This window comes from Ranitomeya variabilis, chromosome 2 (genome assembly GCF_051348905.1).
Source record: "Ranitomeya variabilis isolate aRanVar5 chromosome 2, aRanVar5.hap1, whole genome shotgun sequence".
In the NCBI taxonomy this organism is placed as follows: domain Eukaryota; kingdom Metazoa; phylum Chordata; class Amphibia; order Anura; family Dendrobatidae; genus Ranitomeya; species Ranitomeya variabilis.
Window position 1 is genome coordinate 245,789,869 of NC_135233.1, and position 26,563 is coordinate 245,816,431.

At 43.1% G+C, this 26,563-nt stretch overlaps 2 protein-coding genes across 2 annotated transcripts; both read right to left on the reverse strand.

Moving 5' to 3' along the window:
- Positions 1 to 507: 507 nt before the first annotated feature.
- LOC143805282 (torsin-1A-like) lies at positions 508 to 8,184 on the reverse strand. The gene is made up of 5 exons (XM_077284407.1): positions 7,923 to 8,184; positions 5,352 to 5,617; positions 4,816 to 4,991; positions 2,690 to 2,814; positions 508 to 2,165 (listed from the first exon to the last, which is right to left on the reverse strand). Exons 1-5 carry the CDS (start codon positions 8,119 to 8,121, stop codon positions 1,921 to 1,923), a joined length of 1,011 nt encoding a protein of 336 aa, XP_077140522.1. The 5' UTR covers positions 8,122 to 8,184; the 3' UTR covers positions 508 to 1,920.
- A 3,974-nt stretch (positions 8,185 to 12,158) lies between these two features.
- LOC143805283 (torsin-1A-like) lies at positions 12,159 to 21,844 on the reverse strand. Its single transcript, XM_077284408.1, has 5 exons — positions 21,638 to 21,844; positions 14,877 to 15,142; positions 13,484 to 13,659; positions 12,982 to 13,109; positions 12,159 to 12,681 (listed from the first exon to the last, which is right to left on the reverse strand). Exons 1-5 carry the CDS (start codon positions 21,807 to 21,809, stop codon positions 12,437 to 12,439), a joined length of 987 nt encoding a protein of 328 aa, XP_077140523.1. The 5' UTR covers positions 21,810 to 21,844; the 3' UTR covers positions 12,159 to 12,436.
- Between the last annotated feature and the right edge of the window lie 4,719 nt (positions 21,845 to 26,563).

Genomic DNA, 26,563 nt, shown 5'->3' on the forward strand with positions numbered 1-26,563 from the left:
TCCTTCATTTCCATACCAATATGTCCGACATTCAGGTAATTACCGTACTAATGATGAGTGAGTGTGCTCGTTACTCGAGTTTTCCGAGTATCTTGGGCGTAGATTATGTTTTTTTCCCCCGCAGCTTTATGATTTGCGGCTGCTAGACAGCTTGAATGCATGTGGGGATTCCCTAACCAACAGGCAATCCCTGCATGTGTTCAGGCTGTATAGCAGCCGCAAATCATGCAGCTGCGGGGACACAAACATAATCTACGAGCACGCACCAAGATACCCGGAGACCACCTGAGCATGCTTGGAAAACCCGAGTAACGATAATACTCACTTATCACTAGTAAGTACTCATTGAAACTTTACTAAAGCTGCAGGGGACCCTCTGAGTCAACCCATAATTAACCGTTAAAGGGCTATTTGCATCTCAAAGATCCCATTCCACTATGTAGCAAGTGTAATAATAACAATATTATCAATATGCGACCAATGCAATCAGAGTCGGCAGCACAGAAGTTCAGAGAGGGCTTCCCCTATTATTTATTGCCGGGGTGCAAAATAAATGTAAAGCAGTTACTAGCTGAACATTAAGTAGAAATCCAGTTGTGTAACTTGTGGGCCCCAATACAATATGGCCAACAGGACTTCAACTATCATAGACCATGAAGACCTCTTGCACCCCTATGATCCAGGGCACGGGTACGACTGCAATCCAAGCACCCACTATAGACATATGCTACCCTGAATATAGAGGTAGCCTAATACCAATCACCTGTAAAAGAAACAAAATGTGTGTTACCTCTCACCAAAGCTCTAGCTGGAGACTAGCAGCCCTCAGTCACAGGCTCTTAAACAAACATTTGTCTTCAGTTAGTTTTCCTCCGCATTCACACAGTGCCCAGCAATGAATCAGCCCAACACCTGGACTGACTAAAGACCAGGAAACCTGGAAGGTAAGACAGGCCCTGCTATCAAACATACCTACGGTATATTTCTGTAAAAATCTAGGCCCAAATATTGGAGTCACCAAAGCCATTGACTACTCGCAAGACCGCCACACAATAAAAGTCCGGGCTTTCTGCGTTCTATTCTGCAGTGATGTTCTAAAATATCAGTGCATAGTAGAGTAACTGAATGTGATGGGGCATCTGCTCGGGGGACCAGCTGTCAGACACAGCCAGACTCCGCGTAGAGAAGATAGAGATGGTTCATTGCCGTCTTTGTCTTCTAGATTAAAATATGTTATGCAAAGTTACATGTTTTAATGTAAGGATTATACCATATGTCCCATGATTTTTGGGACTTTCGAGCAGGTCGGGACACATATACAAGGATTCTCCTATTTTTCAATACAACAATCTTCTATGCCACATCATTTTGTCTTCTCGATTATCAGAATATTATGTAAATTTTCATATTACTAATAAAAACAGCATAAAATCACATACAGCTATAACGATTTGCATTGATTGAATAGCTTTGGATAAGTGCTTATCTGAATAGCCACCTCGGGAACACGGATACCTGGAGCGCTCCCGATAATCAACTGTTCGGCGCCACAGCTGCATGTGTCACGGTGGTGTCACTGTCACAACACATGCATGGAGAGCGTGATTGTCACACAGCCGTGACACATGCAGCTTCGGCGCAGAACAGCTGATTATAGGGAGCGCTCCAGGTATCCAAGGCTGCTATTCGAATAACTGCTTATCCAAAGCTATTTGATCAACACAAATAACGATCATAATTTTAGTATAACATGATCCCATTGGAGTGACACCTAAAGTCATGCAATAACTCATAAATGTCATTTGGTGGGTGTGAAAAGAAAGCTCCTTAATTCCTGCCATAAATGGAAAGGAAGGAGAAGAAGTCCTGGGGCGCAGTCAATGTCCACACAGTTTGTGGCACCACATCATGTCGGTGCAGCTACAGAAAAAGATCCAGCTTGGCAGCCACAGTTTTACAGCCTTTGTCTGAAAAGATCTTTGTGTCTTTTGGCACATACGTCATTTCATTAGCGACCTGTAATGCCAACGTTTCATCTTCGTAAAAGCCCCTATGTCTGAGCTCCGCCAAGACACATTTCTTCACATGACGGAACTCCAGTGGCAGAAACGGGACAAAGTAATCTATCAGGTTCTTCTCAATGAGGCCACTATGCCAAAAGCCACCTGGGCAAGGAAGAAGGAAAACACATAATTAGTCCCGCTGATACCCCGGTACAGTGAAAATATGTGCCCATGCAGGATATGGGCATCACTGTGATTCAATAACAGGGCCGCCCCATTATGTCTGATCTCTTGTACAGTGTAACATGTAGGTGGTTGGTCAAGTTTCATAAACAGAGTTTCTACATAGCATATAGTAAGAGGTACGGTTTCTCCTTGTGGAGAGCACCAAGTTCGTGTAAGGAGACTAATAGGCAATGCCTCTGAGAATTTAAATGTGCAATTAGTCTTTTTAAACCGATAAAGAACTGGAACTCCAGAGCCACCTAATGCGTGTTAATGCTACCTAAGAATTAATATCAACCCTTTCACGAGCCTTGGCATATGACTTTGCATATGAAGCCAAACCAAACATTATTTTCAGACATGTTTCGTGGCGTTTGCCTCTCCTCAGTGCAAAACAGGAGATCAGATTTGGCTGGGTGAGAGGCGTCTCACAGGTGGGTCTAAGGGGTAATGTTTCTCACCGTTTCTATTATACAGGTCGTCAGACATCACGTCCTCCACATCCTGCAGCTCCAGTTCTTCTCTCCTTTTTCCCTTATGCATAAGTAGCGGCATGAGTCTCTCAATCAGGTGAGCACCAGCATTGCTGAGGGAAAACAACACAGATCATACACTGACAAATTGTCCAATAGGGGTTATATTCCAAGCTGAAATCTACATAAACCTCCCTGTTATAGAGGCACTCTGTTCTAGAATAATACCAATCATCAGGTACGTGATATAATACAAAACAAGAAGTGGCTGTGGGGGCATATTACAGAACAGGAGACACCTCAGTCCGCAGGTGATACCATTTCCAGTAAAATAGAAAAGTGGATTTGCCATTGCAAACAATAGGAGGCTCTTTCCACACAGAATTTGGTGCAGAATACACACCAAAATCCACACGGTGAAGAAAAAAAAAATACTTTTACTGGTTTTACCAAAACTACAAATTACCCCTTAACCATTAAGCCTTGTTTTAAATGAAGTGGAGGAGCGTGAAGAAAAAAAATGCTGCTCCTAGACAGCAGCCGATGACGTGCCCACATCATGATATCGACTCCGTGCAGGGGCATTATTTACTACAAATTTGGGATAGGCCTTGTTGCCCATAGCAACCAATCACAGCACGGCTTTGATTTTTTCAGAGCAGTTTAGCACATCAAAGCTGCAATCTGATTGGTTGCTTTGAGGGACAGGGATATATATAGATATATATATCTCTATCTATGTATATATACACACACACACACACACACACACACACACACACACACAGTGGTCCAAAAGTAGGTGGATAGAAAATATTAACATTTATTTTGATTTATTAAATTATCATCATTATTTATTTTGAATTTTTATTCTGCTAAACCAGAGTTATGTGACACAAAATACTTAATAAACAACATTTCCCACATGTCTACTTTACATCAGCACAATTTTGAAAACAAATTTTTTTTTTTGTTAGGGAGTTATAAGGGTTAAAAGTTGACCAGCAATTTCTCATGTTTACAGCTAAATTTACAAAACCATATTTTTTTAAGGACCACCTCACATTTGAAGTTAGTTTGAGGGGTCTATATGGCTGAAAATACCCAAAAGTTACACCATTCTAAAAACTGCACCCCTCAAGGTGCTTAAAACCACATTCAAGACGTTTATTAACCCTTCAAGTGCTTTGCTTCACAGCAGCAGAAGCAACGTGGAAGGAAAAAATTAACATTTAACTTTTTAGTCACAAAAATGATCTTTTAGCAACAATTTTTTTTATTTTCCCAAGGGTAAATGGAGAAACTGGAACCCAAAAGTTGTTGTGCAATTTGTTCTGAGTACGCCGATACCCCATATGTGAGGGCGAACCACTGTCTGGGTACACGACACGGCTCGGAAGAGAAGTAGTGACGATTTGGAATGCAGACTTTGGTGGAATGGTCTTCGGGCATCATGTTGTGTTTGCAGAGCCCCTGATGTGCCTAAACAGTAGAAACCCCCCACAAGTGACCCGCATTTTGGAAACTAGACCCCCCAAGGAACTTATCTAGATATGTGGTGAGCACTTTGAAGCCAACAAACCATGTTTGATAAATCTCCCCCTTCATAACCCTAGTACACATACTGTCCACCTACTTTTGGACCACCATGTATATTATACACATATATGTGTGTGTATATATATATATATATATATATATGTGCGTATATATCAAAATAAGAAAAGCAGCACAAAAAAATATATAAAAAGTGGACTTTATTGCCAGAGCGGCATGGCAATGTTTCGGATACAAAAATCCTTTTTCAAGCCTTTTTTGTATCCGTTGCCACGCCGTTCATGCAATAAAGTCCACTTTTTATATATTTTTTTGTGCTGCTTTTCTTATTTTGTTCTTATTGTTGGAAGTCATTGGACTACTGGCTGTGAGAGCTTTGCACTACGTTAAGGTATTTTTTGGATGCTGTTCCAATTTTTTGTATATATATATATATATATATATATATATATATATATATATATATATATATATATATATATATATATAGTATATATAAATTTGTGCGTGAAAATGCAGCCGTTTCTATGGCACTTGTGATATGTGGAGGTGGGCACCTGATAAATATAAAGATGGCTTTGCGATAAGAGACGCCATCTATTTGCCGATAGTAGTCCAGGAAAGGCTTGACGGCGTCGATAAGACCAGGGTGGAGTTTTTCCATTTCATCAAATATAAATATGGAGCGAGCACATTTACTGGTGTTTCCTCGAATCCATGACTGCAGCTGGTCCTGAGGGAGAATGTCAAATAAACGGGCTGTCCAGTTAAAACAAGTTATCACCTCTACACAGGACCGATCAGTTGAAAGGGATAATTATTTCCCAATTCTAAAGTGGACCAACAAGTCAGATGCACAAACACTAATACATTTATTATTTATGGGGCTGCCAAGAAAAAGCGGGGCACAGCAGCCCAATAAGAAATTAATGGAGTGGTAGAGGGGTATTAGCATCTCAGACTTGTCTATTAATTAAAAACAACAACTTTTAATTAAAAACTACTTTATAGGCAGTAAAACGAGTGCCCACAATTATAGGCAGTAAAACGAGTGCCCACAAATGCCCCTTGACTGGAGGATCGGTGTGCATACCTTATACAGGGCGATCAGGCTGTCATGGGGAAAGTGCAGGGTGGAAACAAAGAGATGGACGAATTTACTTTCCTCTCCTAAATCATAAACATTCTCGGTGATAATTTTGGTAACAAGGTTCTTGCCGGTTCCAGTGGAGCCATACAGGAGTAATGCCAGGGGCTTCCTGGGGTTCTCATTGCTCATATAACTGGTCACTGACTTGTAGATAATCTCATGTGCCAGATGCTGTCCAAAAAGTTTCTCTGTCAAGTCATCTTCTAAGGCTGAAAGAGGAAGAAAAATCCTAAATTTATCCCGTCTTGCAGCCTGTACCATATTCTAGAACAGCATTCACAATATTTGAGGCTTCAGAGCTGAAATCTCTCAGTGCAGCTTGCTATTTTGCAGATCAATTGTATTCTGGGAAATGTAGTCTGTACCAGACCCTCTGCAGTATATTTGGGGAAGATTTCCCAATGCATTGCACAATATAAGCATTCAGGGTGAGGGGCATGCAGCACTCAGAGGGTCCAATGCACTTTTGTATAGTATAAAGCACAATGCCATAGCAAGAGCATGGAACAATTCCACTACTTTTTGTATTAGCTACAGCTAAATTGGTAGATGCCAATCTAGTACCCAGACCAACTATTATGGCTGTTCATACATAATTAAAAATTAACCTTAAGGCTATGTGCACACGTTCAGGTTTTTTCACGATAAAAACGCATACATATGCATCCTATCATTTAGAATGCATTCTGCAATTTTTGTGCACGACGCGTTTTTTTCCGCGAAGTAAGTAACACAAATAGGCAAACAGGTCTCCTTTCTAAAACCTTAGCAGACAGCATATATTATTCCTAGTAACGATGATTGGAACACTCACCATATTACTGGGTGCACCCGGAATCATCAGGAGAATTTAGTCACGGGAAGGCGTTCCATATCTCCTTCCAGAACCTCTGGTACGTTTCGCCTGTATGGCTGTGCCGGATGATTCCGATCACGATGAAACGCGTTGAGAGGAATTGAGAGCACCCGTTGTATGGAACCTCAAACCAAAAATGTGAGTATTTACCCACATGAATGGATCCGTCAGAGGGGGTGCACCCAGCAATATGGGGAGAGTGTTCAAACTCGTTAATAGGAATAATATATACTGTCTGCCAAGGCTTTAGAAAGGAGACCTGTCAGCTAATTGCCTATTTGTGTCAAGTATCGGTCTGGTAGGATTCGTATGCACAGAGAGATTAAAGCAACATTAATATCCAAGTTACAAAAGTACAATAGTTTGATGGTTTGTGTTCGCATGATTTTAGCCATTTTGGGTTATGTGCTTTTTTTTGGGGGGTCTATTGTGCTCTCATTTTAATGGATTTATTAAAGGTTAATTTTTAAATATGTATGAACAGCCATAATAGTTGGTCTTGGTACTAGACTGGCATCTACCAATTTAGCTGTAGCGAATACAAAAAGTAGTGGAATTGTTAAATACCCTTGCTGCTGCATTCTCTATTGTTATGTGCCCTTGCTGCTGCACTCTCTATTGTTGCGTGCCCTTGCTGCTGCACTCTCTATTGTTGCGTGCCCTTGCTGCTGCACTCTCTATTGTTGCGTGCCCTTGCTGCTGCACTCTCTATTGTTGCGTGCCCTTGCTGCTGCACTCTCTATTGTTGCGTGCCCTTGCTGCTGCACTCTATTGTTGCGTGCCCTTGCTGCTGCACTCTAATGTTGCGTGCCCTTGCTGCTGCACTCTCTATTGTTGCGTGCCCTTGCTGCTGCATTCTCTATTGTTGCGTGCCCTTGCTGCTGCATTCTCTATTGTTGCGTGCCCTTGCTGCTGCACTCTCTATTGTTGCGTGCCCTTGCTGCTGCATTCTCTATTGTTGCGTGCCCTTGCTGCTGCATTCTCTATTGTTGCGTGCCCTTGCTGCTGCATTCGCTATTGTTGCGTGCCCTTGCTGCTGCATTCTCTATTGTTGCGTGCCCTTGCTGCTGCATTATCTATTGTTACGTACCATTGCTGCTGCATTCTCTATTGTTACATACCATTGCTGCTGCATTATCTATTGTTACATACTCTTGCTGCTGCATTCTCTATTGTTATATACCCTTGCTACTGCTCTTGCATAGTATAAAACACAATAACAGGTATAGTGCAAAAAAACCAAAAACCACTTGTAACCTTGGACTAGAAAATAGAGCCCTGTAGATATGTTTTATGCTTACACCACACATAGGGCTGAGTCACAGTGTAACCCCCTTAATCCCAGGGGTTCCCCTCTATTAGCCACAGGAAGGTGTCTCCATAAAAAAATGACCCAATGTGCTCATTTCAATGGGGGTCTTATAAGGTTAGGACAACCCCTCAATTTCCCTAACAAAGGGCCAGATCTGGCCTATAAGGCTCCATGATTACAATGGTGCCAGGTTGGTGCTAATGGTTGCCCTGGGGTGGAGATACCCCATCATGTTGCACATCAGACCTATGGCTCTTGCAGTGAAGCATGCCATATGCTGGAGGACTATAAATCCCAGCAGATCAGCAGCTGCAGCCCTTGTAACCCATCATTACTCCCATCTAACCTGTGCTATTGAAGGGCTTGTCCACCTGGCAGAACTCCACCAGATGCCCGCAGTAGAGGTAGCCTGTAAGAGCGGAGGCGGCTGCTATAGCAAGACCTATGGTGATGGGCTCCAGGGACACGGCGACATGGAGGAACGGAGACGCCAGAAGCAAGAAGAGGAACCACGTCCCGGGCCAGGACCTCCTGACAGCAGCCATGGGAGCAGCGCGGGTGAGCTCTGTGGACGGGTGAGGCTCGCACTGCGGTATTTATACAAACCTTCACCCACTATAGATCCTGTCTTTCCACCTCCAGACATTTATGGTCCTGACGTAAAAGGAGGGAAATCTGAACTATGTGGTTTCAGTTTTGATTTTGGATATATCATGATGTGAGTCATGGCACCAAGTTAACCATTACACTGCTTCAATAAAAGAAAAAAACAAATCTATTTCATGTGATTTTTTGGGGTGCACTTCTGGAGTCATCTATTGCTGATTTCATCAAATACCTTCTTGGTCATAAAGCTCCCGGTGGGGGCGCTGTGTTTGTGCTGATGTTTATACCAGAGGTCTGGACTCTGCAGTTATGGAGTCAGCAGAGCGTTAGTGACTTTTCTGCCCTCTGCTCCTCAGCACTCGGCCCCCCACTCTGTAACGTCACGGGGTCTCCACTTTGTGGCGAGTCGCTGCGGTTCCTTGCACTTCTCAATAATATTAATCACAGGTGATGGGGAAGATTTAGGAGGAAGAAACGTCATGAACGGACTTGCTACCCCGGTGGCTCCTATTACAGGACCGCGCTGCAACACTGGCCGCTCTGTCACATGTTAGTAGATATAGGAAAAAAAATGGAGACACAAAGCGCAAAATAGGGTCTTATCCTTTAGATAACCAAGAGAGCTTTCTTAGAATTGCTCACCTGATTTTGTTGAATGAAGAGCATGTAGCGATTTCAGCTGCTGCAGATCCACAAGCCGAACAACGGCCGTATGACAATATAAACTGTGAAGGAGGTGTGGGTTAAATCTGCACTGCCTTATGATGAAGTTCCAAGGATAATAAATTTAAAAGGTGGTTTATTCAACGCGTTTCAAGGTCAGTGCGACCTCTTCTTCAGGAAATTCCACATACAACATGTTGTATGTGGAATTTCCTGAAGAAGAGGTCGCACTGACCTTGAAACGCGTTGAATAAACCACCTTTTAAATTTATTATCCTTGGAACTTCATCATAAGGCAGTGCAGATTTAACCCACACCTCCTGCACAGTTTATATTGACATATTAGTAGAGGCAGACATCATGGCGGGGGCCAGAGGTTATACACTGGGGGGTGATGAGGGGCCGGAGGTTATATACAGAGGGCAAGGGGCCGGAGGTTAGACTCCGTGAAGTTGTGCAGCCCAATACATTTTCCCCATACTGTATATACAGTACATACGGAGAAGAGGAGAAGAGATCTGAGGAATGGATCTAAACCCCCACATGATGGGATCGAGGACCTCCTTTAGCGGTGCCTGTGTGATATACACATTATTTTTCAAATGGAACGTATGGAAACTACAAGAACCCTCAGTTTTCCATAAAGTGGGGATCCACCAATGGAGCCACTACAAAGGACTGGCGGACTTAACGCGGTCAAGTGTCACATGATTGCTTCACTGTGTTGCATGCCGAGGCCTGAACCCCAAATAAAAAAATAAATCTGCCGGCCCCATGTACTGTATACAGCACTGCTCTCCTGTGGGGCAGATGGGCCACACCCTATAGCTAGGCCCACGTATGCTCTTATAATAGCCAGAGTACACATTATTGTATCCAGCCTGGCTGTACGTAATGGCCGAGTAACAAGATCGGCTGTCATAAGATTTCCCATTCACAAGAAATAAATTATTACACTGTGTTGCACTCACAGCTTACATTTTTTTAAAGATTTTTTTTTTAATTATTTTTATAACATACAAAACAAAAATCTGGAAAGGTCTGGAGAAATTAAAAAAAAAAATATATATATTTTTAAAAATAATATGAAAGCAAGGAGGGAAGGACATATGTAAGCCGAGAAAGTAATGGTGCCCAACCTTTAATGAACACCGGATACAAGGTGACTGCCAACCTACTAACCTAATATTTTTGGTTTTCCTCTTTGCAGTTTATTAACCATACATACTTCCTGGAAACAATCAGCAAGCAGGCTAAGGGATTTTGGCAATTCCTTTCATGTGCCAGAGAATCATCAGAGCTGTGTGTGAAGGGGGCTGGCTGACAGCTCATTTTATTAACTAAACCAGCCACCTTCAAATCTGTGCATCAGCTTAAGGCCATGTTCACACGTTCAGTATTTTACATCATCAACATCTGTAAGCAAAAACCAGGAGAGGAACAATCAGAGGGAAAAAGCGTAATGTAAAATACTGACCAAATACTAAACATGGCCTTAATGGGAGGTTGGCTTACTATTTAAAGGAAATCTGTCAGCAGGCTTTGCTATATAATCTGACAACATAATGGAGGTGCAGAGACCCTGATTCTAGTAATGTATCACTTAGGTTACTGGGTGCAGCAGTTCTGCTAGAATCTCCATTTTCTCTGCTACAGCTCCAGCAGAGCTCTGAATGCTGAGCCGGGTTATAACCCCACTCATACTACTGATTGTACACAGAAAGCAGCCTGTGTATGCATTATACAGAACTCTACTAATCTGTGGTCGGATCAGGAGACACCTTGTTCTGTAGTGATAATCTCCTGCTGATAAAACTCAGATTATAATGATACACCAACACAGCCTAGTAAATGACCTTGAATGAATGATGGAATCAAGGTCTCACCCACTACATCATGCTGCTCTCAGATTGCTTAACAAAACCTGCTGACAGATTCCATTTAAATGTGCAGTCAGCCAGCACTTTTCTCTGGCTATACATCAGCGTGGTCAGCCAGCCCCCTTCACACACAGCTCTGATGATATATAGACACAGGAAACCTTGTCCTTTGTTGAGCTGGTCACTGATATGTTCAGATAGGGGCAACTTATTAGAAGTATGTTGTATAGATTTTTAGAAAGGTGTTGCAGTTTCAGCAATATATCTTGCAATCTTCACACTTGCCACTAGTCCTTATATGAGATTCATACCTTCTATTCTGTACAGAATCACAGACAGGATTACAATAAAATGTTTCCTCTGTATACAGTAGAAAGTAAAGCATCCAACAGTCACAGTAGGTGATGTCACAGCTCACCTCCTCCTCCCTCCTGTACACTGACTGATGTCACAGCTCACCTCCTCCTCCCTCCTGTACACTGACTGATAACACAGGATCCATCATTCACAATGTGATGACACAGCTCATCTCCTCCTCCTGTACAAGGATCTTTGCTCAGATTAGAGCAGGGGTGTCAAACTGCATTCCTCAAGGGCTGCAAACAGGTCATGTTTTCAGGATTTCCTTGTATTGCACAGGTGATCATTTAATCACCTGCACAGAATGATTCCAGCACCTTGTGCAATGAGAAGGAAATCTTGGTTTGAGGCCCTCGAGGAACACCCCTGGATTAGAGCATGCTCAGATGACGCCTTTATACAACCTAACAGGGTCTAAGTCTGTCTGTTGTTGAAAAGGTCCTTGTGAAGAACAGGAAGTAGTGGTCTAGTACTAGGCCTAGTGGCAAGAACTTGTGGGTCATTTTCTGATGGCACATTCCCTTTAAATTTGTTAAAACTGGCATATCCCTTTAAGCTAACCTGTGCCATTACGTTTGCATCCAGATACCCATTTACTGTAAATAATACATCTGAGTTAGTGGGTTAAAAGGAAGTCACTGTACAGTCATTAAACCCAATCAGGGGGCACAGAAAAAGTTTACAAAATCACCAGGACTAATTTTCTAAAAGCACCGTCTGATACATAATTTGTCATGCACACTGCTCTGCTCGCAGTTTCCTCACGTCACCGCTCACAGGATTTACCCACCGGGGGTCACGAGATGACCATCTTCTCTTCCTGCAGCAGCAGTTAGGACCTGCGACCCCCAGTCCTGCACACAGGGGTCCGCACATGCTCAGTACCTCTCCATTCACACACTGAACGTTGGGATCCCTGCTCTCATGGTGGTTTACGACAATCCTAACCCCAGCTGTGACATGGCGCTATATACCTGGTCTGGAGGCCATCAGGGCATGCTGGGAGTTGTAGTTTTGCAACAGCAGTAAAGCGATTGGTTGGCGACCAATGACTTAGACGCAGCAGACGTGGATGAAAACACTAATTCATGTAGATAATTATTAATTCTTCACGTAGAAATCGGATCCATCATGACATAATATATACATCGTCTTCATCAAAGTGATTATCTTACAGTAAAAACTGGCAGACCATTGCCTGGGGGTCTGCGCCCAAAGTTTACATCCGATCCAGGATGCCGAAGGCCACAGGGTGTGTGTCTAACGAGTTCATTCAGAAGGCGGGAAAGACCAACCGCTGCCCGGCTCGTAGGGCAAGGAGAAGAGGCCGCCAGTCCGAGGGATGCATACGTCATAGGAAAAGATCCAGCTTGGTGGACACAGTTTTGCAGCCCTTTACAGAGTAAACTTTTTCCCCAGAGGGGTAATAGGTCATGTCTTTGGCGATGTCATCCATGGTCTCTTCATCCGCCACAAAGCCGCGACGTTCCAGCTCCGCCTTCACGCACAGCTTCACATGCTGGAACTCCATGGGGAAGAATGGCACAAAGACGTCAATCAGGTTTTTATCTATCAGGCTGCTGTGCCAGTAACCACCTAAAAGCAGAGACGGATGGGAGATTTAGTAACAATACGATTACAAAAAATACATAAATATTATTTTTTGGCATTCAGCTGAAGAGGACAGTCAGCTGCTCTCCGCCCACAATGCTGAAAACACTCCTACTCATCACGATTGGCTGAGATCAGGTAACTGACAGACAGCAGGTCGCCAAACTCCTCCCACATATCCTTTCCAGCTTGATGCCAGACATAGAAGACAACCCGCTAATCTCTCCTCCTGGAGCCGTGGATTAGAAGGTGAAATCTTGCGTCTGGGTCACACGTCATACTCACTGTCTTTCTTGTTGAACGCAGACAAATATACATCTCTTTCTACGTCAGATAATTTGATTTCCTCTCGATTTCTTCCAGCTCTCCAGAACTTTAGAGATAATTCTGTGATCTTCTCTCCTCCGGCATTGCTGGTATATAAAACATACAGGGAATAATAATAATAATAATAATAAAATATATATATATATATATATATATATATATATATATCCCATAAAAATCAATCGGCTTTGACTCATTTTAATACTACTAGGGTCCTTAAAGGGAATCTGTCAGCCCAAAATGACTGTTCAAACCAAGCACAGGCCCTTGGTGCATCGTCAGTGGGAGACATTATCAGCACTGCTCGCCTCTGATGTGCACGTGAACGGCGATAGATAACCCCTTTAAGAGTTAGGCCTGTTTGGGACTTAAAGGGGTTTTCCAATTATTATTATTATTCCAATTAATGAGATCGGAGCGGGGTTTTGTTTAGGAGTAATGGAGGGATATAGACGCTCACCTGAGGAAAATGAACATGGCCTTCCTGTACGATACTCCATCCACGTGCTCGTAGTAATCCAGGAAAGGCTTGATAGCGTCGATCAGGCCGGGGTGCATTTTATCAATCTCATCGAAGATGAAGACGGAGCGCTCACAGCCCTTCACCGAGTCTTTCACCCAAGCCTGTAACTGGTCCTGTACGGAGGAAGAGAGGAGAAGGTCAGTGCACAAAAAAAAATTAAATAAATCATATACGGTATATGATATATTTTTCCCTTTCAAAGACGTGGCATTTTTTTTGCACGTCATTCTTTTTTAATTTCTTACCATACAAAAGCCCGTTTTTGTTTTTGGACGATGTGCAGTTTTCGATTACACCATTTACCATAAAATGAGTGAAAAATGGCAACACTTCAAATGGCATGAAAAAGGGGCAAAAAAATAAATAATAATAATAATACCGTCATTGTTTCTCAGGTTTTATTTGCTGTAAGATGGACCTGACAACACGAGTCTCCAGGTCAGGACAATACTAAATTATTATTCAGATTTTTCATTATCATCGTTTATAAACATTTGGCTTGTATCCCTATTTCCTGAGACCTGTAACTTTTTTCTCCCCATTGATGGAGCCCTGATGTGACAACTTGTTTTTTTTGCGATGTTTTCACCGATGCCATTTTATTGGCTTTTCTTTGTATTTTTTGGCTGAGTGCAGGGACATTAGAATGGAATCCTGACATTTCGCTTCTTTCCCCTTTACGTTGATCACCTTCTGGGTCACTACATAACATATTAGATCAGTGCATTATAGACGCTGTGATACCAAATATGCTTTTTTTTTTTTTAATTGTTGGATTGGGCAAAGGAGGTGACAAACATTTTTTTTTAACCTACTGTTTACATATTTTTAGTCCCCTTAGGGGACATGAACCAGTGATTGCTTGATTTTTTGTCCCAATATAATGCTTAAATTACACTGTCTGAAAATGAAAGCGGCATCTAAAGGGTAAAAGGGCAGCGACTGAAGTCAGGTGCAGGCTGTATAGCGCAGCGGGCATCAGTCATGTATGGAGAGGGCTTAGCTCCCGAGCCTAGTCATTAAAGGGTTAAGAATGAGAGAATTGCATAAATAGCAATCCCCTAACACAACCAGTCCAATGTGAAATGAGGTTCTTAGAGGGGTGTCCAATTTACAACCTAAAATAGAAGGAGTAGAAATCTCTTACCGTTTTTGTCCCCCCCAGCGTTACAGACAGATCCTGTGTAATCACTGATGGGGGAGCACGTGCCAGCAGGATCAGACTACTGTAGGATTGTTTGTAGTCTGTCGTCAAGGATACAAATAAGTCTGCATAGGAGCTGTATACACAGAACGGTAGACCTATGCCACATCCCATGCTGCCCATTACCTTGTATGTCTGGATTTTATTGGCATGTGGAAAGTGAAACGTGGCCACAATCGTACGCACGCACTTCTTCCTCATGGGCTCCGAGTAGATGTGATTGACCAGGATCTGGCTGACATAGTTCTTGCCCGTCCCGGTCCATCCGTGTAAGGAGAGCGCCAGGGGTTTCTTAGGGTTTTCATTGCTCAGGAACCGAGGCACAGCCTTAAGGATCACCTGCTTGGCCAGATGCTGCCCGAATATATGGCTGTCAAAGTCCAACTGCAGAGCTGGAAGATCAGAATATGAAGTAGGTTATATAGAGTTATTATTTGGATTTTTTTTTTTTTTTTAAATCAATAAAAATAAAAAAATCTGACAATTTTTGGAAATCTGAAGATCGGGAAATCTTTGGAATGAAAAGGTTGTAAAGCATTTAGATAAAGAACGCAGCTAGACTTTCTTATCAAATGGACAATCCCTTTAAAGATAGTGGCTTTATCTTCAGCCGATATTGTCAGGAGCACGTACATTTCCCTGCAGGAGGACAGCTCGGAGGTAGACTCTGCCCGCTCTGATCAGTCTTAGGTCTCATTCAGACGTCAGTTGTGGGGGGGGGGGTTTGCATACGAGAAAGCAAAATGGACCATTTTTTTCAGTGCAGGTGCAAAATTTTAATTGAAGAACAGACACCCAGAGATAGCGGAACGGATGGAACAAAGCTGAAGACCCCAACCACAGGCCCCCACAGGCCCGCCCGATGCACGAAGATATCAATACAAGGAAACTTCAAACACATTAAAGAATAGCTACAAAACGGATTTCTTCACCTGAGGTACCATCTTAATTAGCATGACAGCGCCAATGTGGCTCTGTCTGTACTTTACATAGTAAAATCCTGCTGACGGATTCTCTTTAAGTACACTACATTAGTTGTGGTGCAGCTGAACGTACCTGGGCTCTCATGGTCCTGGTGTGAGCAGGGGGTCTTCATCTTGTCCTTGGTCATTACATCTGGAGGTTTTACATTTCTTCTGGTTGCAAGGAAAGGTTCCTGTGGCTGTTGGAGAGGACAGGGAGCTTCTGACAATGATGCTCCTTAGATTTGGGGGCAGCCTAAAACACAGTAGTGGGGGGTCTGGAAATATGGATTGTAACTGAGCATCTTTTTGTAGTAAAGGTTGTAATTCCCCTTAGCTCCTCCAGGTTTGGGTTGTAGGTGACTACTAGAGGCACCCAGTTGCTTTCTTGTTTAGTTTCGTAATGTAGGAGATGATTCCTTGATGTTCTGGTGGCTCTTGCAATCTGGTTTTCATTTGTTCTTGGATGGTAGCCTTTATTCACAAAAGGTCTTTCTGAGGCCACCAAGGTGTTTGTCTCTGTAGGGTTGGAACATATCTGATGGCTGGACTGTAGACTAAATAAAGTTTTTATGTGCTTTGGATGGAAACTGTCCCATCTAAGGTATGTTGGGCGGTCAATTGGCTTCTGGCACAGGGACATATCTATTTCATTGTTCTGTAGCTTAATGATGGTGTCCAAAAAAGTTAATATCGGTCCCGGAGTAGTTGACTGTTAAGTTGATGGTGGGATGACACGGATTCAAGTGTTGATGGAACATCTCCAGCTCTTGATTATACTCCATCCAGATAATTAAATATCATCGATGTAACGGTAATAGGCATCATGGGACAAGAGGACAGACAGGCACCTCCAAGCTTGGCCATGAAAAGATTTGTATATGTTGCCTCCAAGCTTGGCCATGAAAAGATTTGTATATGTTGGTGCCATTTTACATCCCATCGCTGTACCAGTCTCTTGGAAATATACAGGTCCTTCTCAAAAAATTAGCATATAGTGTTAAATTTAATTATTTACCATAATGTAATGATTACAATTAAAATTTCATATATTATAGATTCATTATCCACCAACTGAAATTTGTCAGGTCTTTTATTGTTTTAATACTGATGATTTTGGCCTACAACTCCTGATAACCCAAAAAACCTGTCTCAATAAATTAGCATATTTCACCCGTCCAATCAAATAAAAGTGTTTTTTAATAACAAACAAAAAAACCATCAAATAATAATGTTCAGTTATGCACTCAATACTTGGTCGGGAATCCTTTGGCAGAAATGACTGCTTCAATGTGGCGTGGCATGGAGGCAATCAGCCTGTGACACTGCTGAGATGTTATGGAGGCCCAGGATGCTTCAATAGCGGCCTTAAGCTCATCCAGAGTGTTGGGTCTTGCGTCTCTCAACTTTCTCTTCACAATATCCCACAGATTCTCTATGGGGTTCAGGTCAGGAGAGTTGGCAGGCCAATTGAGCACAGTAATACCATGGTTAGTAAACCATTTACCAGTGGTTTTGGCACTGTGAGCAGGTGCCAGGAAGCATGAAGTGCTCCAAAATCTCCTGATAGCTAGCTGCATTGACCCTGCCCTTGATGAAACACAGTGGACCAACACCAGCAGCTGACATGGCACCCCACACCATCACTGACTGTGGGTACTTGACACTGGACTTCAGGCATTTTGGCATTTCCTTCTCCCCAGTCTTCCTCCAGACTCTGGCACCTTGATTTCCGAATGACATGCAAAATTTGCTTTCATCAGAAAAAAGTACTTGGGACCACTTAGCAACAGTCCAGTGCTGCTTCTCTGTAGCCCAGGTCAGGCGCTTCTGCCGCTGTTTATGGTTCAAAAGTGGCTTTACCTGGGGAATGTGGCACCTGTAGCCCATTTCCTGCACACGCCTTTCCACACCAGACTCAGTCCACTGCTTCCTCAGGTTCCCCAAGGTCTGGAATCGGTCCTTCTCCACAATCTTCCTCAGGGTCCGGTCACCTCTTCTCGTTGTACAGCGTTTTCTGCCACATTGTTTCCTTCCAACAGACTTACCATTGAGGTGCCTTGATACAGCACTCTGGGAACAGCCTATTTGTTGAGAAATTTCTTTCTGGGTCTTACCCTCTTGCTTGAGGGTGTCAATGATGGCCTTCTTGACATCTGTCAGGTCGCTAGTCTTACCCATGATGGGGGTTTTGAGTAATGAACCAGGCAGGGAGTTTTTAAAAGCCTCAGGTATCTTTTGCATGTGTTTAGAGTTAATTAGTTGATTCAGAAGATTAGGGTAATAGGTCGTTTAGAGAACCTTTTCTTGATATGCTAATTTATTGAGACAGGTTTTTTGGGTTATCAGGAGTTGTAGGCCAAAATCATCAGTATTAAAACAATAAAAGACCTGACAAATTTCAGTTGGTGGATAATGAATCTATAATATATGAAAGTTTAATTGTAATCATTACATTATGGTAAATAATGAAATTTAACACTATATGCTAATTTTTTGAGAAGGACCTGTATGTGGTTATCAAATACAAAGTAATTGTGGGTGAGGATTTAAGTTTCACCAGGAATTGATGCTGATTCTGTGTATTTTCCATGAAGACTTTTCAGATATTTAGTCCATCCTGGTGTGGGATATTAAAGTACAAGGATTCCACATCCATGGCGGCCAGGATGGTTTCTTCTGGTAGACGGCCTACTGCTGCTGGCTTATTCCATAGGTCAGTTGTGTCCTGGATGTAGCTATTATTATTTATTTATATAGTGCCATTGATTCCATGGTGCTGTACATGAGAAGGGGTTACATACAAATTACAGATGGCTGAATTCTTTACCAGAGGTTTAAGAACTTCATCCACCCATCCAGAAACCTGCTCTGTAAGGGTGTCCTCACATTAAATAATTGTTTTTCCTGGATTTCCAGATTTGTGGATTTGCGGAAGCATGTATAATGTCCCTATTCTTGGACTTTCCAGTATCAGGTCATCACGGATTTATCAGGCAGACAAGAGACCAACTTGTTTACATTGTTGTAATAGTCCTGTGTAGGGTCAGACCCAAATTATTTTGTAGTAGCGTGTGTCCATCAGTTGTCTGAATCCTTCATGTAGTCCGATGTGCTCATCATGATTACTGCACCACCCAGCTACATTCAGGACACGACTGACTTACTAGCAGCAGTAGGCCGTCTACAGAAGGATCCACCATGGATGTGAAATCTTTGGGCTCTAATATCCCACATCAGGATGGAGTAAATGCCTGTAAAGCTGGTTTACCAACAGTCCACGAATTACGGGACAGACTGTAAAAATAAGGCACCTTTTTGCCATCGGTAACAAAACAAAAAAGGTAAAGCGTCCATGATTTTTTTCTTTAAGCTGAAGAAACTCATTCAGATAATTATGACTTTAATTAGCAGTTTACAGTGAATGCAGATAATGCCTTAATATCAGAATTATGGGCTGTGGACATGGATCACTTGTATTCAGAAAGATTAATTATGGTTTTCCAATGTGTCCATAATTTTTTGATAAGCTGTCCAGAAAACATAGAAAGTCAACCCTGCTGCATAGTCTTCATGGAAAATTCAGAAATTGATGCCAAACAACACATATTTCCAGGACACTGGTACAGCGATGGGATGTAAAATGGCTCTGACATATACAAATGTTGTCATGGCCAAGCTTGGAGGTGCCCTTCTGTCCTCCTGTCCCATCAGGCCTCTGGCCTACTACCTGTACACTGGCGATACTTCAATCATCTGGACGGAGTCTGAGGAGCAGATGAAGACCTCCCATCAACACTTTAACCAGTTTCATCCCACCATCAACTTAACATTCAACTACTCCTGGACTGAAATTAACTTTTTGGATACCATCATCAGGATACAGAACAAAAGACGACCTTGTACCAGAAGCCAACTGACCGTCCAACATACCTTAGATGGGACAGCTTCCATCCAAACACAAAACTCTTGTCTACAGTCCGGCCATCAGATATGTTTCAACCATACAGATAGAGACAAACACCTCGTGGCTTCCAAATCCAGGCTAGCATTCAAGTACAAATGAAAACCAGATTGCAAGAGCCACCAGAATATCAAGGAATCATCTCCTACATTATAAAGCCAAATAAGAAAGCAACCAAGTCCCTCTAGTGATGACCTACAATCCAAACCTGGAGGAGCTGCATGGAAACTACAACCTTTATTACAAAAATATGCCAATTGCAATCTAAATTTCCAGACCGCCCACTATTGTGTTTTAGGCAGCCCCCAAAGCTAAAGGAGCATCATTGTCAGAAGCTCGCTGTCCTCTCCAACAGCTGCAGGAACCTTTCCCTGCAACCAGAAAAATATAAAAGCTCCAGAAGTAATGACCGTGGACAAGATAAAGAGACTACAAGATCCCAGGTACTTTCAGCTGCACATCTTATGGGGTGTACTTAATTATATGTACCAAATGTCCAACTAGGGGTCTGTATGGGGGGAGGAAGGCAGAACGAAAACTTACAACAGGGATGAATTCTCATTGCCACACAATAAAAGAAATAATAATACGGTAGATCTACCTGTGGTCAAACACTTTCTAGCCCTGATCACAGCACCGTGCACATGGTGACACACTCAGGAGGAAAGAAGGCGTCTCATGAATTTACGTCTTTCTACCTGCGCTCCTCAGACATCCTGGGGGCATCACAGCTCTGGACCAGACCTCAATCACAGGACTATAGAACATTCTTACTCCTGATCTATGCACTGCTCAAAATGTATGGCCACAGCAGTTTCTCATCATTTGGAAGCCAAAACCAGGAGAGGACCAATCAGAGGAAAAATATAATAGAGACACGTCACCACTCCTGTATTTATCACCCACTCCTGGTTTTCACTGACACATACTGATGTGAAATACTGACCAAATACTGAGTGTGTGACGGCAGCCTTAAGATTTTCCTATTTACTGACTGAAGAACACGTCCGTGAAACACAGATGTCTGAACGAGGCCTTATTGATAGGCCGAGGCCTCTTCCTACGTGTTCACAATGCATACAGATGCTGAAAAAAGGTTTGTTTTTGTTTTTTTGGCAGACTGTTTGCGCCCTGCTACTCCCCTCAAAAATGTAATAATGTAATTCAATTGCCATCTTTTTTTTTCTTCATTGTTTGATGAATAGAACTTGAATACTTTCTTTTTCCTATATATAGGAAAAATGACCACATCGAGCAAAAGTGGATTAAAAATTATCAACTTTTCTGATATATATCACAACAATCTGCAACCTGTGGCCATGCAGCTGCCGTAAGACTACAACTCCCAGCATGTGCACACACCAGTGGCCATGCAGCTGCCGTAAGACTACAACTCCCAGCATGTGCACACACCTGTAGTCCTACGGCAGCTGCATGGCCACAGGTGTGTGCACATGCTGGGAGTTATAGTCCTACGGCAGCTGCATGGCCACAACTCCCAGCATGTGCACACACCTGTGGCCATGCAGCTGCCGTAGGACTACAACTCCCATCATGTGCACACACCTGTGGCCATGCAGCTGCCATAGGACTACAACTCCCAGCATGTGCACACACCTGTGGCCATGCAGCTGCCGTAGGACTACAACTCCCAGCATGTGCACACACCTGTGGCCATGCAGCTGCCGTAGGACTACAACTCCCAGCATGTGCACACACCTGTGGCCATGCAGCTGCCGTAGGACTACAACTCCCAGCATGTGCACACACCTGTGGCCATACAGCTGCTTTGGAATTACAGCTCTTCCACTATTTTTCTAGGCTCTGCAACCTGTAGGACTACACCTCCCAGGATAGCCAATCATAAGGATCTGCCACCTGTGGCCATGCAGTTGCTGTAGAACTACAACTCCCAGCACAAGTTAGGGCACTGAGCATGTTGTTGCCCGAGTCTCCATTACCTGTGACATTGACAGTTCCCTCCATCCGGTTGCTGCCCCAGAGGTAGGTGTGCAGGCCATAGTAAGAGATGACCCCGGTGATCAATGACACAGTCCCGACCGTGATGGAGATGGGCTCCCCCCGGGCGATCACCGGGAGCAACAACCACAGCGCCGCTCTCAGCAACTTCATAGCCCGGATAAAGGAAAAAACAGGCGGGAGGGCGCTCTACACAGGACATTCATGACGTCACTTCCTCTGCCCCGCGGCGGCCATTTCTAACAAGGGCAAAAAAAAAAGCTTGGGTTTTATGTTTCACTATTTCTCTAGGTTTCGATGTGGTCGGGCGAACTTAGGTGACTTGAGCCCCAGTGATGTTCTAAGGAGGTTGTGATCTGTGACCACTTTCTCCAGTAATGCAGCTTTTTATGTTACCTCTGTCTGCTCTGCTTTATATTACCTCAGCTTGATGGGCTCAGCAGATGTGGAGCTGTTGCCCATAGCAACCAGATTGCTCCTTACATTTTCAGAGGTTCTCAGAAACATTAGATCTAATTCTAGTTGCTATGGGCAACAACATTGTTTTAGAAAGGGAGGAGGGACAGACTTTAAAGGGATTGTTCAGCGGCTAAAATTATTTTACATGGGGCTCAAACTGGTTTAACAAATAAAAATTATAGAATGCACGGAAAATAACAAAATCAGATCATACCCTCCCCGCACCTGCCTCTCTGTCTCAGTGTTATGGCTGCAGCCAATCACTGAGCTCCGCAGATTGTACCTTCTACATTGGCTGAGCTTTAATAAATGTGGTTGTGGCCATAAAGTTTCTACCGTACTATTTCCTCTGTTTATTTTTCCGGTGGTTGAAATAAAAGTTTGAGGAAATGTTCCTTTTTTGGGAGTTTTTGGAAGAGATTTTTTTTTTTTGCAACTTTTTGATTTGGCATTGCCCAGTTTGGAGTGGATTCAATAATTTTATACATTTTTTTCCTTCCAGGTGTTTTTCAAAACCTTTTCAGTTAACAAAAAAAAAAGATTAAAAAGTGGATTTTCCAGAGAAATTAGTAGGAAGAGTTTTGCAAGCGTTCCTGAGGAGGATTTTTGGAGGTGATCGCTGCAATTAATGCCTTAAAAATCCTCTTGTGTGAACACAGCCTAAGTATTTTGTGTACAATTATGTGTGATTATGAGATTCATAATCCCATGAGGTTTGTCTGGTTTCTGTAAGGTGTCCGGTATTATATCAGAAGAAGTAGGACACATGCTCTGCTAGTATCTCGGTGAAAATGGCAGAATCTGCGATGGAAGTTCCAATCAGTGACTCACTTAGGCCGGCGTCACACATGCGAGTTTTACGGACGTAAGAGCGCAGAAACTACGTCCGTAAAACTCGCATTACATACGGCACAATTATTCTCAATGGGGCTGCTCCTATTAGCCGTATATTACGGTTCAGTATTATACGGCTTTCTACGGCCGTACAAAATCGCAGCATGCTGCGTTTGTCAGCGTATTGCGCAAATAATACGCCAATGAAAGTCTATGGGGGCGAGAAAAATACGGATTCCACACGGACCTGCAGTGTGACTTGCGAGAAATACGCAGCGCTGTTAGTGAAAAGCCGGTAATTCAATTGCCGGCTTTTCATTTCTCCTGCACAAACCCGACAGGATATGAGACATGGTTTACATACAGTAAACCATCTCATATCCCCTTTTTTTTTTTGCATATTCCACACTACTAATGTTAGTAGTGTGTATGTGCAAAATTTCAGCGCTGTAGCTGCTAAAATAAAGGGTTAAATGGCGGAAAAAATTGGCGTGGGCTCCCGCGCAATTTTCTCCGCCAGAATGGTAAAGCCAGTGACTGAGGGCAGGTATTAATAGCCAGGAGAGGGTCCATGGTTATTGCCCCCCCCCCCCCCCCCCCCGTGGCTACAAACATCTGCCCCCAGCCACCCCAGAAAAGGCACATCTGGAAGATGCGCCTATTCTGGCACTTGGCCACTCTCTTCCCACTCCCGTGTAGCGGTGGGATATGGGGTAATGAAGGGTTAATGCCACCTTGCTATTGTAAGGTGAAATTAAGCCAGATTAATAATGGAGAAGCGTCAATTATGTCACCTATCCATTATTAATCCAATTGTTTGAAAGGTTTAAAAAACACACACACACATGATTAAAAAGTATTTTAATGAAATAAACACAGCGGTTGTTTTAATAAAATTTATTGCTCTCTGAATCCATTTGCAGGCCCTCGCTTGGCAAAATAATAAACGCACAAGATACATACCTTCTGATGTCCTATCACGTCCAACGAGGTAATCCATCTGAAGGGGTTAAAATATTTTACAGGCAGGAGCCCTGCAAATGCAGCTGTGCTCGTGCTTGTAATTCCCCGGCGAATGAATGAAATGTAGGTCATTGACCTACATTTCCTTCAGTCGCGGTGATGCGCCCCCTGGTGGATGTCCTCATATGACCTGGAGCGTGGGAAAAAGTTCCCAGGCTGCAGTTCATGAGAACATCCAGCAGGGGCGCATCACCGCGACTCAATGTAAGTATAGATCACTCTGCTTTCCTTTCAGCACCCGGGGATTACAGGCACGAGCGAGTGGTTTATCGCAGCTCGTGCCTGTAATATTAGTTAACCCCTTCAGATGGATTACCTCGTTGGACGTGATCTGACATCAGAAGGTATGTATATTGTGCGTTTATTATTTTGCCAAGCGAGAGACTGGAAATGGATTCAGAGAGCAATAAATTATTAAAACAACCGCTGTGTTTATTTCATTAAAATACTTTTAAATCATGTGTGTGTGTGTGTGTGTGTGTGTGTTTTTTAACCCTTTCAAACAATTGGATTAATAATGGATAGGTGTCATAATTGACGCTTCTCCATTATTAATCTGGCTTAATGTCACCTTACAATAGCAAGGTGGCATTAACCCTTCATTACCCCATATCCCACCGCTACACGGGAGTGGGAAGAGAGTGGCCAAGTGCCAGAATAGGCGCATCTTCCAGATGTGCCTTTTCTGGGGTGGCTGGGGGCAGATGTTTGTAGCCAGGGGGGGCCAATAACCATGGACCCTCTCCTGGCTATTAATATCTGCCGTCAGTCACTGGCTTTACCATTCTGGCGGAGAAAATTGCGCGGGAGCCCACGCCAATTTTTTCCGCCATTTAACCCTTTATTTTAGCAGCTACAACACTGAAATTTTGCACATACACACTACTAACATTAGTAGTGTGGAATATGCAAAAAAATGGGGATATGAGATAGTTTACTGTATGTAAACCATGTCTCATATCCTGTCGGGTTTGTGCAGGAGAAATGAGAAGCCGGCAATTGAATTACCGGCTGTTCACAGATATCGCGCTGAATGAAATCTAAATACAGAATATATATATATATATGTGTCTCAATGACATATATATATATATATATATATATATATATATATATATATATATATATATATATATATACTGTATATATGTTTTCCCGAACATTTGAGCACATAAATCCATTAGATGTCGGTTTTGCAAGCCTGCGAGAAAATCTCGCAGTACGGATGCCATACGGATTACATACGGAGGATGCCATGCGCAAAATACGCTGACACACCCTGACTACGGATCAATATTTTGGGAACATTTCTCCGTATTACGGCCGTAGTACGGACGTATAATACGTGGCGTATTGTCTTACGCCAAGTGTGACCCCAGCCTAACTATGACATTAGCTTATCCCTGAACTAACAAGTTAGACCACGCTCTTTATTTAGCACCTTACGTGGGTTGTCCAGACTTGGGACTCAAGTCCGCAGTCACTCTATATGACTACAGACTTGTGAGTACTCAGGATTCTCCAATGCCGGCACCGCGAATGGTCGATCATGATGTGACAGCAAGTATGCAATTTGTATACTTCCAGCCGCATTACGACTAAACGTGTCCAGCCTCACTCAATTCACTCGTATTGAAAGAGACATCGCTAGTTGGCACATGACCGCATGTATCCAAGTGTAGTAGTATTGGCTACATTTCAAACTAGACGTGTCCAGCCTCACTGAATTCACTCGTAGTGAGAGAGACAGTGCACGTCTAGTTGGCACATAACCGCATGTATCCAAGTGTAGTAGTATTGGCTACATTCCGACTAGACGTGTCCAGCCTCACTGAATTCACTCGTATTGAGAGAGACAGTGCACGTCTAGTTGGCACAAAACCACATGTATCGAAGTGTAGTAGTATTGGCTACATTCCGACTAGACGTGTCCAGCCTCACTGAATTCACTCGTATTGAGAGAGACAGTGCACGTCTAGTTGGCACATAACCGCATGTATCTAAGTGTAGTAGTATTGACTACATTCCTACTAGACGTGTCCAGCCTCACTGAATTCACTCGTATTCAGAGAGATGGCGCATGTCTAGTTGACACATGACCGCATGTATCCAAGTGTAGTAGTATTGGCTACATTCCGACTAGACATGTCCAGCCTCACTCAATTCACTCGTATTGAGACAGCGCACGTCTAGTTGGCACATGACCGCATGTATCCAAGTGTAGTAGTATTGGCTACATTCCGACTAGACATGTCCAGCCTCACTCAATTCACTCGTATTCAGAGAGACAGCGCATGTCTAGTTGACACATGACCGCATGTATCCAAGTGTAGTAGAATTGGCTACATTCCGACTAGACGTGTCCAGCCTTACTCAATTCACTCGTATTGAGACAGCGCACGTCTAGTTGGCACATGACCGCATGTATCCAAGTGTAGTAGTATTGGCTACATTCCGACTAGACGTGTTCAGCCTCACTCAATTCACTCGTATTGAGACAGCGCACGTCTAGTTGGCACATGACCGCATGTATCCAAATCGCATACTTGCGGTTACGTGCCCGCATCGGAGAATCTTGACAGCACGCACGC

What these genes read in the sequence shown, in the direction of transcription:
- LOC143805283 (XM_077284408.1), bottom strand. Translation starts at nt 21,809, where the DNA reads ATGAAGTTGCTGAGAGCGGCGCTGTGGTTGTTGCTCCCGGTGATCGCC. An exon ending in GGGAACTGTCAATGTCACAG is followed by an intron (nt 15,143 to 21,637) that starts GTAATGGAGACT and finishes CTGATCTTCCAG; the next exon opens with CTCTGCAGTTGGACTTTGAC. An exon ending in ATAAAATCCAGACATACAAG is followed by an intron (nt 13,660 to 14,876) that starts GTAATGGGCAGC and finishes TCCTCCGTACAG; the next exon opens with GACCAGTTACAGGCTTGGGT.
- LOC143805282 (XM_077284407.1), bottom strand. Translation starts at nt 8,121, where the DNA reads ATGGCTGCTGTCAGGAGGTCCTGGCCCGGGACGTGGTTCCTCTTCTTG. An exon ending in GCCTGATCGCCCTGTATAAG is followed by an intron (nt 4,992 to 5,351) that starts GTATGCACACCG and finishes ATTCTCCCTCAG; the next exon opens with GACCAGCTGCAGTCATGGAT. An exon ending in CGACCTGTATAATAGAAACG is followed by an intron (nt 2,166 to 2,689) that starts GTGAGAAACATT and finishes TTCCTTGCCCAG; the next exon opens with GTGGCTTTTGGCATAGTGGC.